Consider the following 17,620-nt stretch of genomic DNA (forward strand, 5'->3'; position numbering starts at 1 on the left):
GCTTTTAGGTTGATCTTGATGTTGTCCCTTTTTAGAGCTCTTCTGCAAAAAGAAGAGTAAATCATTCTGTAAGATTACAACTTGGGAGATTCAGATGCCATGGGGTCTGCAACACTCCATCTCCATCCGCCTCTGCCATAGTTCCTAATGAATGCAGCCGTGGGATGTCCAAATTGGGATGTACCAAATGACAAGGATGGTTGACGTCTTTTTTGTTTTGGGGTTTTTTTAAGGCTTCTATATATATTCTTGTCATTGGTCCAGAATAGCCCCAAATTGTGGTACTTCTCAGATGCACTGTAAGAGCCACTTGTGTGATGGGTCATTTGAAGAGGGCTACATTGAGTAGCAAAAATGAACTTTGCCTAACTAGCCAGTAATAAAAATACATGGATTTCATTTAAAATTTAAAAAGCCCACAAATGTAATTGCTGCAACAGTGCATCAAGGGCTGGTATCCAAATTAATAAATAGCAGTTCTTCAGTACTGTCCTAAGAGAGCTCACTTTGGTAAAGGGGCTCAGTAGGAATTTGACAGTCCAATATTTGGCAGTTTGGCAGCTGTATACCTGCAGGACATGGCCACCAGAACAGGCCAGCTCTGTAGAGGAGTTACAAGGCCAGTCCTGCAACACAGGCTCAAGGTTCAGCTTCCATCTGAGGGAGGGATTTCCCGTTTCCTGGAGGGTGCATGAGGGAATCCTTGGACACCACAAGGGATGGGATTGATTTGAGGCCAGTTCTTTGTCAGGGTTGTCAGGCAAAGAGAGGAACACTGGTGGTGTCTCTTCACAGATGCTGCTGCCTGGCCATCCTCCAGACAGCTGGGCTGGGTTTCACCCCTCAGGTTCACTGAGACCATGATCCACCCTCTAAGCAGCTCCTGTTCCTCAAGGAGGTGGGGAAACCCTATTGGGAAACGTGCAGAACAAGATTTGAATCTTGTGGGGAGGAGAGAAGGCCAGCTGGGCTCCCTGCAGCTGGGACTAGATCTGCTGGATGCTGAGCCAGAAAGGAAGAGCGCGCCTGGTTCTGGGATGTAGGGCAGCTCAGCATTTGGCATCTCCTTAGCAGAATGAGAGCACTGCTTTTCTTGGTACAGTGAAATCCTGCTCTGGACTTTGGAACTGCAGAAGAGCAGTTGTTGGCTGTGGAAATCCCTTAGGCCTTCAGGAACACCCAGCCTGACAAATCGAAGACATCTGGGTACAAAAAGACAGCCCATTTTCAGCAGTGCTGCTGATCAGTGCCCCAGCTGGATCAGGCACCTTCCCAGGGTGCCAGCATCACTTTGCAGCCTCAGGGCAGCCTGAAACAGCCCGTGCAGAGCTGAGGAACACAAACCTGTACTCAGTGTAACGAGCAATAAATTGGTTCTTGGGTGTCCTGGCTGGTTCAAAGCAAAATCAATCAGCCAACATCTTCAGTATCCAAATCCTCCTCCAAGTGGCCATTTCTTCATCCCTCCTCAAAAACTTTCACAGATAAAGTTTCACATGAAGTTTGTTTCTCTTCCAGCTTTTTTTTTTTTTTTAGCATCGCTATATGGAAAACAATGACACTTTCATACACTTCTTGTGTTTTATTAATAAAACCCAAAAGTTTGGGTGGTTTGTTGTTTGGAGTTTTTTTGTTGTTGTTGTTTTTTTATTGGGGTTTTGGGGGTTTTTTTTTTGTTTTGTTCTTTTTGTTGTTGGGGGTTTTTTTGGGGGGGGTTTTTTGTGGGTTTTTTTGGTGCTGGTGTGCTTTTTTGTTTTATTTTGTTGTTTGTATGAACCTTTAAAGTTTTAGAAGCTGATTTAAAATTTTAAAAGCAATGAAAATGAGCTACTCAGCTTGAATCTGTGCCCTTGCAGGAGTGTTCTGTACCACAGTCAGAGATTTTTTGGTGTAACAGTAAGGGAGAAGAGAATTGACCATATTTGTTTTTTCTGGGTAGCATGAGGGTAGCATATCCCCCATCTGATCTTCAGAAAGCATTTATATAAATGGACTTTTGCCAACTTTTGGAAAGGATTTTACGTGCAGCTGGCTCCTTACATGCTTTTCATACAGAGTGTGAGGCCCTCTTTATCTCCTCGTACCCCCCAGGATGTTCTTCATGGGAGGGAGGCATAACAGTTGTTTTCATTTTCCCTTTCCCTTATTTCTGGTTCAGGCATCAGTGTGACCAGAATTAAGTGCAAGAAAAGATGGACATCTGGAGAGGAGATGGGACTTTGGGATAGCACTTGGTTGTATATTCCTTGCAGGGCTGTGAAGGGCTCAAATTCTATTTTTTATTCTTCTTCGGTGATAGTTCAACTCCTGCTTTGTGTTCTTTTTATGAATGTATGTAAAATAAAAAGCACATTTAGCTTAGAAATACAGTAATAGTAGCTATGGGCTTTCAAGCCTGACCTTTTTGTTATTACTGAAAACAACAGCAAGTTCTCAGCATGTTATTAATGCTATTTATATATATATATATATATATATATATATATTTTCAAATCAAAATGCAGTTTTGCTGCAGGTGGGCTAATGCAGATATCAGCAAGTAAATAACTGTATCAGGACAATAATTTTTAAAGAAATTATAAAGGTTTTTTTCCCCAGTGGAATGCTGTTGGCATTTGCAGGTGGGTTGGTGTCTATGAGAAGCTGAATCACAGGGAGGCACCCCACGTGTATTGTTCCAGGTGTAAGAGATAGGAGCTCTGCTCACGACCTGCTGCATGGTTTTGAGGCATTGGTACAATTTTCTGGGTCAACTTTTCTTCCCACCAGTCATCTGTCTCATCTGTTTACACTTGAAGCTCTTCAAGGGAACGTCTCATGTTGTGTTTGAACAGAGCCTGTGGTGGGGGAGGAAGAGGATTTCTAGCTTGGCTGAAGCTGCAGGATGCAAACATAATATAAAACGTTACAAATAATGGCAAGTGATAAAAGTACGTAGAATAAAAGATAAGCTGTGATAAACATTTTATGTAGATTTAATCAAAGCTTGGCTTTATGGCAAAAAGGCCCCTTCCTTTCACTTTATAAATACTTTCTAAGAAAATCCTGTGACCTCTTTGCTGTACAGATACAATCTGTCCTAATGCTGGACATCAGGATGAAAATGGGACACTTAAAAGCACATTTATTTTTTTCCTGCATGTGTGATTCCTAAATTGAAAAAAAAAAGCTTCCTCCTCTTGCCTTTTCACAAGTCTATAGTTATTATACTGTGTCTAAACCAGATGGAAGAATATATTAAAAAATGTTTTTAAACCACAGATTGAAAAATGGTGCCAGGATTTTCAACCAAAAATGTGGCACCGATTCTAAAATCTGTTGACAATTTTAGAAAGTTTTCTTTTGGCAAACGAGCTCCATTAGTGTCTTTTCTCTCTTCCAGGAAAATAAGGAAAACCTTTATCTGAGTCACAATTTAGTTAGATTCCAAACTGGATTTGAGAATATCAGCATAAATATATTAACTTTCTCCAGGAGCTGGGAAATAAACAGACTCATCCATAACATGAGAAAAACACGGTTAAAGGCTACAGTTGTCTCTTATGCCTAATATTGGGTCTTGCCACAGATCTATGCTTCCAGGATTTTAACTACAGCTGTTCCAGTCTAGTCTCTGAAAATCTATTCAGAATTTAAATTTTGCCTATTCTTTCCAAATGAGGACAATCAGCATCACATGCACCTGAACTGACATTTCTTCTTACATTGGACTGAGCGATGAAGTTCACCATGAGGCAGCTTTCTGGGCATGCAGTTTTGTGTGGAAAACCAGACCTTCAAAAAACATCTTTGTAAAAGTAAATCCCTTTTAAATGCCCCTTAGAGAAATAGAAGAAACTCTGAGTACCCCCAATAAAAATAAATACTTTTACATTTCCCTTTAAATAATTGTATGTGTTATAACTGGAGGAAAAATTATTATTCCTGCTTCACTCTATGCACTGTTGGGGCATATGTTAAGCTTCCATGCATATCCATATATTTTTTGTATATCTATATAAAACCTTCATCCACAAAGTGCCTCTTCTCCCACAAGAGCGAGCTTATGCCAAATTTTTGCTCCCTCCATGCTGCTTGCAGGGGTTCCAGGGAGCCTCTTTGAGGTGCAGTGTTCCCTGCTCACCCGTTGGCCATATGTGCATTGGGCTCACCTCTGGACTGACCTGATAACAGCATTCAGAGTTTCCAAATTCGGGCCTTATAAGGGCAGTGAGTTGCCTTAAACACCAGGGCATGGGGTTTTAAAGGGGCTGCTCTTGTATGCACTGCACTGTGAAATATTCCAGCAGATCCCTTGAGTGCCAAGTGTTTCAGCAAGGCTTTAAATATCTTTAAGGGAATTTTTTGGAGTATGGTTGTTCTTTATTGAGGAAACACCTGTTATCCACATTTTACAGGTAGGGCAATGAGCTCAGAAATGATGCTGTTTGCAGAGAGTTTGGGGAATAATGCACCTAACCTGATTCCTGCAAGCCTTAATAGTGTGCCATAACTCCTGTTCAGCCTTCCTTGGGGGGCTTGTAGAAGAACACAGGTGATCCTTAAGGACAGGTTGCAGGCTGGTGAATAACTGGTGTATCAGAACAGAAAAGAACCCAGATGAATGAGGGGGGAAGAACGGGACCATTTTTGTGTAGTGTAGAATGCTGCTTTTAACGTTTTCCATAGATCTTTTCAGTTTAAGCCCTGACTTTGGTGTAATGGGCCAGACCCATGGCTTTGTCTCTCCTTTGGAAACTTGGGAATGTCAGGCATGGGATAAATCACAGGAGAGCAGCAGGAGGCTGTGCTCTGAGCTGGTCCTCAGGGCTGGAGAAACCTTTCAAGTTAATTCCCTGATGCTAAACCCGGGCTGTATGCTGGTGAAATCCCAATTTGGTGACAATCTGCTTTTCCTTGGATAGATAGCCAGGCTGAAAGGTGTATCCAGGGTGGGCTGCTCTGCCAGGGGCACTCACCTGGAGCAGTGGATGTATGTGAGGCTACGTGTCCTTGCATCTGGCAAGCGGCAGTGCTCTCGTGTGCTCTGGAAGGTGTCAGCAGTCACATCCCTGTCAGTCTTTCTGTTTTCTTGAAACTTGTCTCCTACCCAATGATAATTTTTTCAGGTTGAATCAGTAAAAGGGTTGGTTCTCAGCACAGAGCTTTTCTGCACTCAGTGATTATTTGCCAGTTGTGACAGCTCTGGAGAGCTTTGTCCTGGCCAGTAGTCTCAGCAGATGCATTGTGTTGACTTCCTGAATCCAATTTAAAACAATAATGTTTTTCTCATACTGTGTCTCTGGAACCAATTTTCCTGCTTTCCCTTCCCCATCTCCTTCTCCCTGGACATCCCAGCGAGAGCTCTGCCCTGCACACCACCTGTTGCCTTCTGCTTGCCTACTTACACTGCCTCAATTTCTGTGTTTTGGGAATAGATTCATGGGAGATGCCTGTAGACACTAAAAGTCATTTATGAGATAGACTAGTGAGAATCTTGGGCAGCTTTTCTACATAAGACTCTCCTGCTAAAAAACAAAAGCCCAAATGTAAAATTTCCTAAGCTGCTTGATTTATTTGATTCATTTCCTCCGTCTATTCAATTTCAAAGCCATTTAGGATGATCATTTGCACAAACATTTAAGTTCTCTTTAACTAAAGTCAACCAGTGTGTTTTTTCAATGAGCGGGAGCTCATGAGAAAGATTCAAACATTAGCTGTTTAAAGAAGGCGATTAGCGTTTGTACAATGGATTGAAAATTAGCCCGAGGCACACTGGAAAAATACATGTTTTACACATGTATATTTTTCATCCAATTCCATAGTTTGTATTAGATCCTGACACAGATAATTCTAGAAGCTACCAAGTGAATTCAAACTGCGAAAGAGGTTGTGATTGTCTATAAAAACAGGGGGTTTAACTGTAACGTAGTTGGTCTTGCGCTGTATATTTGATCAGTCAAAGGAAAAGCCTTTTCTCCTGCTGTAATATGTCAAGGAAGCTTATCTGCATGTAAACAGCAAAATGAGACCTCTCGTGTGTTGCAAGGGTTGAACTTCTCTAGTTTAAAAGTTGAGCATTTCTAAAAATGTACAAATGATGTCATCCTGATAAAAAGAGATACTGCTCTCACTTTGTTATGGAGCGATACTTTCCATAGATTTTAAAGCTGTCACAGGAGTAGGAAAAAGCTGTCATAATCAGAGGAATCAGTGGAAAAGTTTTATTTTAATAACTGTTTGGGGGAGCAACTGTCATGGTATCTGCATTAAAGATTGTGCACCCATTATCAGGAGTGTTTTGCCCACAGTTTGATAGGAATTCGGGTCAAGAGAAGGACCATTTTTCTGAAGAGGAAGAAACAGGAGTTGTTGATACAGCCGTGGTTGGCGTACCAGTTAAAAACTTAGGAGTATTTTCTGAAAATACAAGTACACCTATAGCTATTAAGGAAAATACTGGTTTTTCTTGTTGTAATAATTTAGTGTTTGATTCTAATAGGACAGGTCACAAAATGAAAGAAATGGCTTGTGAGGCTCTGGTGCCCTAATGGACACAAATGTACTTTCTGCAGTTGATTATGGTAAAGTATTTGTTGTTTATGTGAATTATTGTGGTGTATACAGAGCAGAACCTTTCAGGAAGACATACTAAAGCTTTTGTTTGTTTCTACAAGAGAATTCACAGGAGTGGAAGTCCATATGGAGTCTTGGATGCAGGAGTACAACCACTTGCCTTAACACGTAGAAGAGAGCATATGGTTTTGGTAATAGGTTAATAAGAGCAATTAACCTTATAGTGCACTCATTTGTTGGTCTCAGTTGTTTATAAACTAGGTAATAAAGATATTTTAACATCCTATAGTTTTATAGGAGATTAAATGAAATCAGGCTGTATTTTTCAAGTTTTAATGCCAACAGTACTCAGGTGATACTGTGATAGAAACATAAAATTAGCAGAGAGCAGAAGATTCAGAGTACTCTGTGGTGTGTCTGACCAATGGATATCATCACAAAGGTTGAAATACATAGAATGGTTTAGAGAAATAGACATATTTTAAAGGTTTCCATTAGCAGAGGGCCTGTTTTCCTGGGATGCAGTCACAGATCTGTCACTCAGCTTGTTCTTGTCACCTTGCAAAGACTGTAATGTGAACTGTTTCCAGGCTTTATTCACGTAGAAAAGAATTTTAAACTTACCTCCTTCTTCTTGAGGATGAACCTCATGAAAGAACACGCTAAAAAAATCAGCAAGTCCTGTCATTGCTTTATTTTGTTTCTTGTGAAGGACTGGTGGCAGAAGTCCCAGTTGCTCAGTTAGGAGTTGCTGTGTTTGCCTGGTACAGATGAGCAGGTGGTTGTTGACCCCACGAACTGCACCCACAGGAAAAGCCTTTTTTACCTCATTCTCTGTTGGCTCCTCTCACTTCAGGAGGTGCCATTTGTTGTCCAGTTGGGCACTTTGCTGCAAAGACAAGTGACACCAAGGGTTGTGTGATTTTGCTTTGCAAGTACTGTGGTTTCTAGCTGGGTGGCAGTGGGAGAAGGGATGGTTTCACCATAATAGTAGTTTTTTATTTAATTCTGTAACATTTTCAGTCAGCTTTTTGGCCTTCTGCTTTTGTGCAATATTGGTTTTGCAAACTTCTGCCTATTTATTGACAGTGTTCCAAAAGAAGCCTCTAAATCAGCTCATCTGTAGGTTTAACTTGAGCACGTAAAGGATGATATATTGTGGTTTTTCATGTTTTGTCTGTCCTTCCTGGTTTACTGTTAATTGTCTGATTTCTACCTTATATTTTGGTTATAAGCTATTTTATTATGTTTAACTAATGATAAGCTGTGGTTCTTTATCTTGAATTTGAACATCAAGACAATAATCTTTTTCTTTAGATTTTCTTCAGAGGCTTCCATGAAACCTTTCTGTACAAATTTGTTGTCTCATTTTTTTCTCTTTCATTGAATTGGCTGAACAATGTATTTGCTGGTGCAGCATTCACCAGAGATGAGGACTCTTTTGCTTTATTAGACTTGACAGTGTTTAAACAATACTAATTCTCCTACCCAGCTGGCTTTTCAACTGATCTCTGTGCTCTCTATTGCTGTGTAAAACAAGCTGGAACATTAATGGCATCTTGCATGCTACCCTCTGGAGACCTACTTTTCTTTAGAGAAAAATCAAATAAATGTGAAAGTTTCTGGTTTTTTTCCTTATATTTTTTTTCTTTCTTTTCAAGTGATACTTTAGCATACTGTCAGATTTTGTATGTGTTACAATACATATTTTCAAGCACATAATTTTAAAAAGTAGTCTTCATTTTATAGCGAGATTTACTGGTTTGCTCATTTTTTTATAGAAATAAATGCCTCTTTCTTCATCTAAACCAGAATATACCAGCTTTAAAAACATGTTCAAGATGCACATAAATGTGCTATTTTAACCCAGCTAAAATTTTGCATATTGAAAATGTGTTTGCTGAACAGCCAAAAAACATTTGCAGATGTTAATAATTTGTTTAGCCTCTCACTTTTAACAGTATTCAAGTATTCCTCATGAAAGACATAACCCCCCCATTTTTCCAGCCTATAAATATAAGCATTTAAGTCACACATTTAGACAAGCCCAAGCCTTAAAACATTTGCTCCTGAAGGATGAATTTTGTCTGCTCTAGAAGAGCCATCTGTGATGGGCTGCAGCCGTTGCTGAGGTGACCATTGTAGCACAAGTCTCTCAGAGGCTGCTTAATTTCATATAAATTTCTGATAAATGTGAAATACCAACTTTCTGAAGCCCAAACTTGATTCCTGTCCCCTCCACCTCCCCAGATACTGAGCCCTGCAGCAGGGGTAAAGATTTGGGGTGCTCAGTTGTCCTGGTCAAACGAGGGCAATGACCTCTCATAAAGGATGGGCCAAAGCTGGGGAGTGGGACTTGATATTTAACTTCAAGGAATCACTGCTTTCTGAGGAAAATTTATAACCTTCTTGGCTATGATATCTTCCTATGATTTTTTGGCACAGAAGCCAGGTGGCCTTGTACAAAACATGTGCCAGTATCTGTGTCCCACAGTGCCATGAAACTCCGTGTCATGCATACAAAGAGTCACTTGGAAGAATTGTAGGGAATATTTTCTAAATAAAGAATGGTTTGATATCACAGTTTAAGCAATTTTTTTTCCTTATTTTCTACAGCTGGTCTAAAAACCCAGAAGAATGGAAGTTTCAAAAGACAAGACAGACGTGGCTTCTCCTGCACATGTATGATAAAGACAAGGTTTGTATTCATGCTGCTTTTTCTCAGAACAAACATGACATAGTCTTATTCATTAGTTATAGCTATTCTTTATTAACCAACACTTCCTAGTACTAGCCATGCACTTGTCTCATAATTTTTTAATAATTTACAAATTAGTTTGTTTTTAACCAAGATGCTGAAGCATTTTAATTGCTTATCATTGATCTTTTTATTTTGTTGGTGTTCATTGTCCTGTGTATGCTAGATTTTTATACTTGATGGATATCAAGCATAAAGAGAGCAGATTCATGTTTTATTTAAATCTGGAGTTTGCTGAGAATTTGAGTCATATCCTTAATTTGAATTTCCTAATGTGGAACCCAATACTGCAAACCGCAGCTCTCATATTGTTTCAGATATCTCTGGCTCCACAGAAGATGTACATCCATATTGCCAAGATGTTAAAATAGCTCTCTCATTTAAATATAAGTGAAACCCGATGTTGATTGTGAAGAGCATAAAGTATAACCAGAAGCCAGGCTTGCATCCATACAGAAATCCATTCATTTCATAACTTAAGAAACAACATAAATTGAATTTCCAATAAGTGTCTGACCGTCGTGGTATCAAATGAGGATTTCAGGTCATTCATTTTGTTGTGCAATAGAACAAACATCTGCCCATTTGCACAGTGCCTCACTTATTGGTTCATTTTGTTGATATTCAGTTAGGTTTTGCTGATTTTTTTGTGTGCACTTGAACATTTACTCATACCAATCTTCCTGACTCAAATTAGTCAGCAGCTCTTAAGCCAATCACCTGACTCTGGGTGTTACCTTTTTAGACAGCCAGATAATTAACAGCAGAGTTTCATGAAGGCAAAAATGTTCACATGGTGTAAATACTTTAAAAAGATGAGTTGTAGAGTACAAATTTGATTTTGGTTTCTGCGTTGTTTGCTCTGTCTTCTGTTTTTTAAGTTTCTCCTTTAAAAGTCTTTATCAACCTCTCAAAATCAATGTATGCTCTTCAAAGCTACCTAGAAATTGTTTGGCAGGCAGAGGGATGATTTTGCTTCTTTTACCTGTTTACTTTGGGGTTTGTGTTGAAATACACTGGGACACAATGAACTGTAAGTAGCATTTGTTTTATGTATCAAAACACAGATTATCTCCTTATTTCTCAACATTGAAATGAAATTTCCTTTTATTTTAAATTCTGATGGAAGTGCTCTGGTTAATTTAAATTCACATATTTTGTAGTTTAATAATCAGAGAAGCATTGAATATGAGCTTCAGAGAATGATTAACATCTGCATCCAGATTCAGTGAAGTTAGTACAACTGCCAAGTGCTTATAATTAAGCGTATGATGAAGTCTCTTTCTTCATCAGGACCATAGGGAGGGCACACCCAGCTTCTTTTGAATATTTTTTTATACCCAAATTCAGCTTCCTGTCCATTACAGAATAAAATCTGCTGGTAATCCAAGCATGACTAAAGTACAAAAGGAGACATAAGTTTCTTTCCTTCCTAAGCCACATCTTTGATCTCACGGTGTCACTTGGATGCCTACTGAAGAGCCATGCAAAGGCCTGAATTGAGTTTCCTGTACTGATAGGCCTCTTTCTCTAAGAAATAAGTTGAGATTTTGAAATTGTTTGCTAGATGAATGGTTTTTTAAGCTCCTTTAAAATCCATCTGGTGGTTGGCTGACAGCTTCCCAGCCAGGCCTGTGTACCTATGGTGTGTAAACTTCTCCAGCACCCAGAATAAAATAAGCACTAGGTCATTTGTTGGTCTTTATCATCTGGCACAGCATTTTTAGGACGTTAGTAGAACAGTCTTCAGCTTCTGGACTTCAGGGCCTGGAGGGCTGTCTGAAGCTTCTGCAGAAGGTGGCCCAAAATGCAGCCTGGAGGCAACGAGCTGAGCTGCTCTGGGCTGGTGTCTGTGTTTGCTTTGCAAAATATGTGGGTGTCTGCAGGTCTCCAGGTCTGAACACTTCAGAGTTGCACAGGATAATTTAAAAGTGATAACTGTTCTTTTCCTGGTACTCTTTTGTAATGTTTCCTGCCTTTTCCCTAAGACAGGAATTATTTCACTTGGGGTTATTTCCGTATTTATTTCACTTGGGGTTATTTCCATATTAATCAGCTCTAGTGCATATTAGGAAGTTAGGACAGAGGCAAGATTTGGTGTGTGAGAGAGAAGAAGACACAAGAAAATGGTCAAAACAGTTTAACAAAAGAATAATAACAAAATCCCATAAGCCTTGCTTCAACTGCCAATGCTGTGGTGGGAGATCTTGATCTCCAATTTCAAACCAGCCTTGAACTGACCTTGGAGCAAGGATTGTGTTCCTCCTTGAAAAACCTCGCCAAGACCCCTGAAATGACTGCTTTTGTACTACTGTATTTGAGGAACTAGAATTTGGATTTCATTAACTTTCTTTGCTGGTACTTTGTGTGTTCCAGTCCTTGCTGTGGCTCTACTGTCTGTGTAAGCCAGGAGGAAATACGATCTTACCTTACCTTGCCCACGGGGTGCTGTGTTCTGAGCTCCTGATGAAATAAACCTCAGAGCTGTGTTATGTTAAAGGAAAAAATCAGACTTTTTGAACACTTGAGCACCCTCAGGGCCAAATGCTAAATGTTTTCTAGGCTTCAGGCAGCCACATGTTAAGTCTGCACACTTAGTATTTCTAAATTTAGAGCAGGCTTTCAATTGCCCCCTCAAGCATTTTGCTTAAATGATATAATAATAACTGTAGTTCCACAGGTATGTCTGTGCCATGAGGTCTGAGAACAAGAGTTGTAAATTACAGAGATAACTTGGCCAAGGTTTGAAACATGGAAATGTTGCTGAGCTTTAAAAGCTTAGTACTGAGTATGTGTATTAAAGGAGCGCTGTCACACTGGAATTGTTTGTGTCTAAATGGGTTCATCTGTTATTAGTACCAGCTTACTGTGAGCGAAAACTTCCAAAAATACAGATATCTTTCACTGTGTTTGATTTGTATAGTATAGCAACGCTTCATATATCGTCCATTTCAGTGTTAATCATTGTAAAATTAATATTTCTTTTGTAACTGTATTGTTTCTTTAATGCAAGAGTGTTTGTGTGAAGAATTAGAAGGTTTTCCATAGTGTACAAGTTCGGAGGCTGAACACAGACTTTAGTTTTGATTTATTACTTTGTAATACCCCTGATTGATGAAGGCAGTGTTGGAATATTCTTTCTTCCTCTTCTTTTGGAGTGATAGAAGTTTTTAGTGATCAAAGTTCTGCTGCCAAATGTCCATGGAGAAGTAAGTTGTAAATTAAGTGTCTGTTGAAGCTCTGTCTTCTCTGAAATGTTGGTACTTTGCAGAATTGAAACCGCCCTCGAATAATTAGTCTCGAATCCTTTAAATACTTACGTATGTGTTTAACTTGACTCATGTCAAGTTATATGTGTAAAGTTAAACATGGAGAAACATATTTGCAGGATGAGATCATCTTAACATCTCATGATTCACAGCAAAAAATATCCTGTTATTGGCTGGAGCCTGTTCCACAGATACACAACACGAAGTTAAGATCAGCGTAGGTTTGCTCACCTATTACTTTTGAAAGCACTTCAGTATGAAGTACTGAATAAATCATTCCAAAGTCTTTGCTAAGTTATTGTCAAGATTAATATAATGATCATTTAAATTGTATGTTGTACAAGATAAGCTAAAACTTAAATCTCTGACTAGTTAATTAGAAAGGGAGTGAAACAGGGGTAAGGCAATTGTAGATGACTAAAGTGCTTTTAATGTTGGACACGGTGGTAGAGCCTATCAGTTTTAGTCAGCATGATTTAAAAATTATTTCCATATGTCTTAATTTCAATTTGCTTTTCAAATTAAGTTCTATTCCTTTGTATAAGCATTCTGTCAAAGTGTGCAATGGTGGGTGGTATCTCAGCAAACAATTTTTGGGTAAGGGCAAGGGGAATTCCAGCAAAATTCTCTCTTCAGACATTTGCATGCAATTCTCACCGATTTTAGTAAGATTTGCATCTGTGTTTCCAAAAGGAGGATTTGGCTAATGTGTTTTGGGTTTTTTTTCCACCAACCCTCAGGGCCTTGGGCTCCCTGTCAGGCAGTGTTTGCGTTTGCTGATGAGCATTTCCACATCTGCTGAGCATTTCCTCTCAGATGCTTTGCCCATCCAAGCACATGACAGTCCTCTCACCAGGGTCCTTCCCTCCTGGCAGCTTGAACCTTGGCAGGAAACATTTCCACTTGGATTTCCACTTGGAGTTGGACTTTGGCAAACACCAAAGCCCATGCCGTTTTCCTAGTTGTCTTTCAGGTGTTGCTGTGATGTGATTGTAAATAAGTATTGAGAGGGGAGAAAATAAAGCTGGTTTTCCTTCCTTTTGTTTTTTCTTTTAAGGTTCCAGACAAGTATTTCACCATTTTACTGGATTATCTGCAAGGGCTTCAGGGCAATGCACGAGACAAAACTGTGCAGAAAGCAGAAGCTTTTATGAAGGAATTTGATGGTTCTGATGGAGAAGACCCAGACCTGCTGGAGAAGTGCGAGCGCATCAGACAAGTTCTGCAACTGCTGTCCTGAGAGTATTCTTGTGTCATAATTGTTGTCTGGTGGAGGGAAGGAGAGGATGTCACATACAGAGGCTGTAAAGGATTTGTAAAGATAATACTAAATTTTATACTCATAATTTTTTCCAATTGAAAATATTTATCGTGTTTGGAGGTGATGAAATAAAAATAACATATATAGCCCATAGTCTTGCTATTAATCTTACTGCACCTCTTTAAAAAAAGAAACCTCTCTCTGTCTCATTAGTTTTTCTCCATCTCCCCCTGTAATTACTGTTAAATATGAGGAACTTTGCAGCTCTTAATAAGAAGAGCAAAGAAACCCAACATCAAGCCTGGAGAGTCTTTTACAATGGCAGCTTTTAAAATGAATGTACAGTACAGTGTGTGCTCAGCCAGCTGTAATCTCTCACTTTCAGCTTCAGAAGGATGTCATTTGGATTTGGGAAAGATCATTTTCAGTCTGTTGAACACGGGTTGTATAACACAGTTGCTTATTAGTACTTCACACAGTGATCTGGAGATACCATCAGCTTTGTTAGTTTTCTTTTTATATTTTAAAGTTTTCAAATGCATTAGGGCAATTGTTTAGATACTCAGATAATGCACAGATGGGAACAGATCAAATCCTTGACTGTATGTGCTGTAATCATCAGACTGTATCTAAACTTGCCCTATGATCAGAAGCACTGTGCTCTATCCAGCCTGCCAATATTGCATTTTCCTCTTCCTCCTGCACTTGGCATCCAAAAGAGTTAATTCAGGTTCATTCCTTTTGGCATGGGACATTTGTCTCTTACGAACGTGCTGAAAATGAGGCTTTCAAGTAAAAACCAAGGACATTAACTACTGAAAAGTTGGATGATTGGCTTATTTAATAACACTGGTATTCAGACAGAGTTCTTGACCTGATTCTTTAATATTTCTGCAAACATTGTTCATACTTTATTAATAACAACTATATGAAATGTGTGGTGTTTCAGAAGAGTGTCTGTCTTTGGGAATTACAGCTTTAATTTGGGTGGGTGAAGGAGGGGAGGATCTATGGATATGCAGGCCTGATTTTTCAATAAGAAGCATTTGAGTGGATTTGACAGTCTTCCTAGTCATGGCTTAGTACAAATCATAAAAAAGTATGAAATATATTACTAATAACAAATAACTTATGCTTTTTGACTTGCTGAGGAGGATGTTTTCAGCCAAAAAAAGACTAAAAACCAGCATGCCCTGCTCTAAAAGAATAATTGGGATGGAGTTTGGCACAAGAATGGGCAGAATTGAGCAGCAGTGTCCAGGTTCTTCACTGAGCTGTTGACAGTGCCTCGGGGCACAGTCAAAGCCTTTCTGAGCCGTATAGCATTGATCTTGCAGTGAGAAACCTGGTGTAAAGGATCTGTAATAAAAAGAAGTGATCCTGACATTTAGTGGACTCGTAAAGATCATTGGGTCATATATTTTACATGGGAGAATATGCAGCTGGGAAAACCTGCTGTCACTCCAAGCAGAAGCTGATACTTTTTTCTTTTCATGAGGGAAAATAGGAATTTCTCAGGGATGAAGTTTGCAAAGTGGCTTTTTGTGAGTTTATCATTGCATGTTAGATGTCAGAGAAGAATTTTTGTTCTCCCTCAAGATATTTGAATGTCACCGCTTTTGATTTCTCTGTCACACAAAAATGTGGGTCCTCGTTGTGCACTTGAGACACCTTGTAGCTCAAAAGCACAAGCACATTGCAAGTGCACTTTGGAAGAGAATTGTAAAGAAGGTGATAAAGGTAAGGTCTGGGCAAAAATGTGGGAACCTTCTATGATTTTGACATATTTGGTGAGATATGCCTTTCTTGGATCTTAGTTCTGACAGTGTGTAAATGCTGACAAATCTGTAAGAAAAGAAGCTTTGTAGATCAAGAATGTCATAGTTAATTTTATATCAATTGATATTAAAAGCACAAGGCCTGTCAATCTGGAGTCCATGTGGACAGTAGTATTTGGAGAAGAACACTGAGAGGCTCTCACCAGCACAGTAATAGACCTCTGGGAGTAGGTCCTGCTTGTCTCTCCTCTTCCTCAGCTGCAATTCCAGCTTTCCCTTCAGTCCCACCAATTGCTGGGTGAAGATCATGGTCTTGGGGTTCTGCTTCTTGCAGTTTCAGAAAATCCAGAAGCTACAGTTGAAGGTAATTGCTGCTGTGGTTGTGTTTGGCAGAGAAAGCAAGGCATGGTGCTTTCTGCCACGTGCTTCTTGGTGTGGGTACTGTCCAAGGGTCAGAGGGGTCTTGAAACTGGGTAAAAGATTTGTAAAACTGCTGCTTGGTGGGGTTGTGTCTCGCATGTCAAAGCTCAATATGAAATATTCTAAGAGTTGTCTAATACTTGATGTTGTAGTACAAATAGAAAAGGGCACTTTAATTCCATTTCATTTATTTTACTTCACACCTTTTCTTCAAGAATCTTCAGCTGGTGGGCAAACAAGTCATCTTCAAAACAGGCAGGAAATGCAAGAACCCACATTTTTGGGGGATCTGTATTGCTAGGCCCATTGTAAAGAAAAGATTGTGAGGACCCAGACAGCTTATCCACAGACTGTGCAAATGCTGTAGTGCCTCTGGCAAGCAAATCTTGCCTTGTCCATGTACTATCCACCACACCAGCCTCTGCTTCCTGCTCAGCTTGGCATTTTCATCCCTAAATTTACATTATGTGATGAGTAAGTATAGAAAAACCTCCTCCATCATGCATTTAAAATTATTTATCTTAAATTATTAAGTGTGCAGTCAGTTACTGAATTCCTGTAGCTGGTTGGAGCTGTGTGGGAAGATGTAATCTGGCACTTCATTCACATTTTGTCGTTTGGTCATGTCCAATTTTCAAATCTCAACATTGCTGGTATCTTAGACAATCATCTGGGTACAGATAGGACAAAATCGTGTCTTTGCCTCTGTTTGAATCAGTCTGCTGTGTTACATAAAATTGCATCCCAGGCTGGAAGTAGCAGTGGGTACAGAATGACAAATTACGTCTTCATCTGCCTGTGCTAATCACCTTCTAGTCAAGTTAATCTGCATTGTGTAGCTCTGGCTAGCAGAATGCATGTCCTAAGAGAATGCTGAAGTCAGGACTTCCAGGCAAAATAAAGGAACATTAATTACTTAGAATTGCTTAAAGCTGGAAGTGTGCCTCTAATGGAAGTACTAATTACTCAAAATTTGACAGTGTAAGAAGTTCCCTTTAATTTGGCTCATCCTTGCTATGGGTTGCGTATCTATTTGGTTCTCCACTGTCTGCCCACAATTTTAATTTGTTATCACCGTTGTAAAATTACTGGGTAAATGGATTCTGTTTGTATTGGGAAAGGGCATCTTGTAGTTGTTGAATGTGTGGTTTATTTCCTTATTTCCTCTTACTGGAGAACTGCTCTGCTGTGTTTCTCTTGATTTTAAAGCAAAGTGACTATTGACTCCTCTCCCATTATTTCAAATAGCTTAGAAATGCACATCTTTGGTTTGAACTTGGGGGTTTTGGTTTTGTTTTGTGCGTTTTTCTAAACCTTGCCACCAAGTAAGGCAGAATAACAAACGTTAAAATCTGCTCCCATTTCTGCAAATCAGTGTCAGAAACAACAATCATAAAAGAGATTTAAGTTGCAAAGTCAAGCAGTCAGAAAATTAGAAAGCATAAGAATGGAAATTGTCCGTGTAATTTAAATTTTAGTCCTTCATGCGTATGTGCTGTGATGCAACTTCTTAATTATGTCATCAGGGCTGTGTTTTCCTTTGTGTGCAACTGATAAGTCATTTATTCAGTGTTTTCCT

General features: G+C 39.3%; 1 protein-coding gene across 1 annotated transcript in view; it reads left to right on the forward strand.

Annotated features, from left to right (window-relative positions):
• The window catches only part of CUNH7orf50 (chromosome unknown C7orf50 homolog), a 34,888-nt gene extending 17,623 nt beyond the window's left edge, over window positions 1–17,265 (forward strand). The window contains exons 3-4 of the mRNA XM_017734128.1: window positions 9,172–9,253; window positions 13,640–17,265. Coding sequence (XP_017589617.1) covers window positions 9,172–9,253; window positions 13,640–13,822 — 265 coding nt within the window. The 3' untranslated portion in view covers window positions 13,823–17,265. The remainder of the gene's footprint in view (window positions 1–9,171; window positions 9,254–13,639) is intronic.
• Window positions 17,266–17,620: the final 355 nt, after the last annotated feature.

Source organism: Corvus brachyrhynchos, unplaced genomic scaffold, assembly GCF_000691975.1.
Source record: "Corvus brachyrhynchos isolate BGI_N302 unplaced genomic scaffold, ASM69197v1 scaffold5, whole genome shotgun sequence".
Lineage (NCBI taxonomy): Eukaryota > Metazoa > Chordata > Aves > Passeriformes > Corvidae > Corvus > Corvus brachyrhynchos.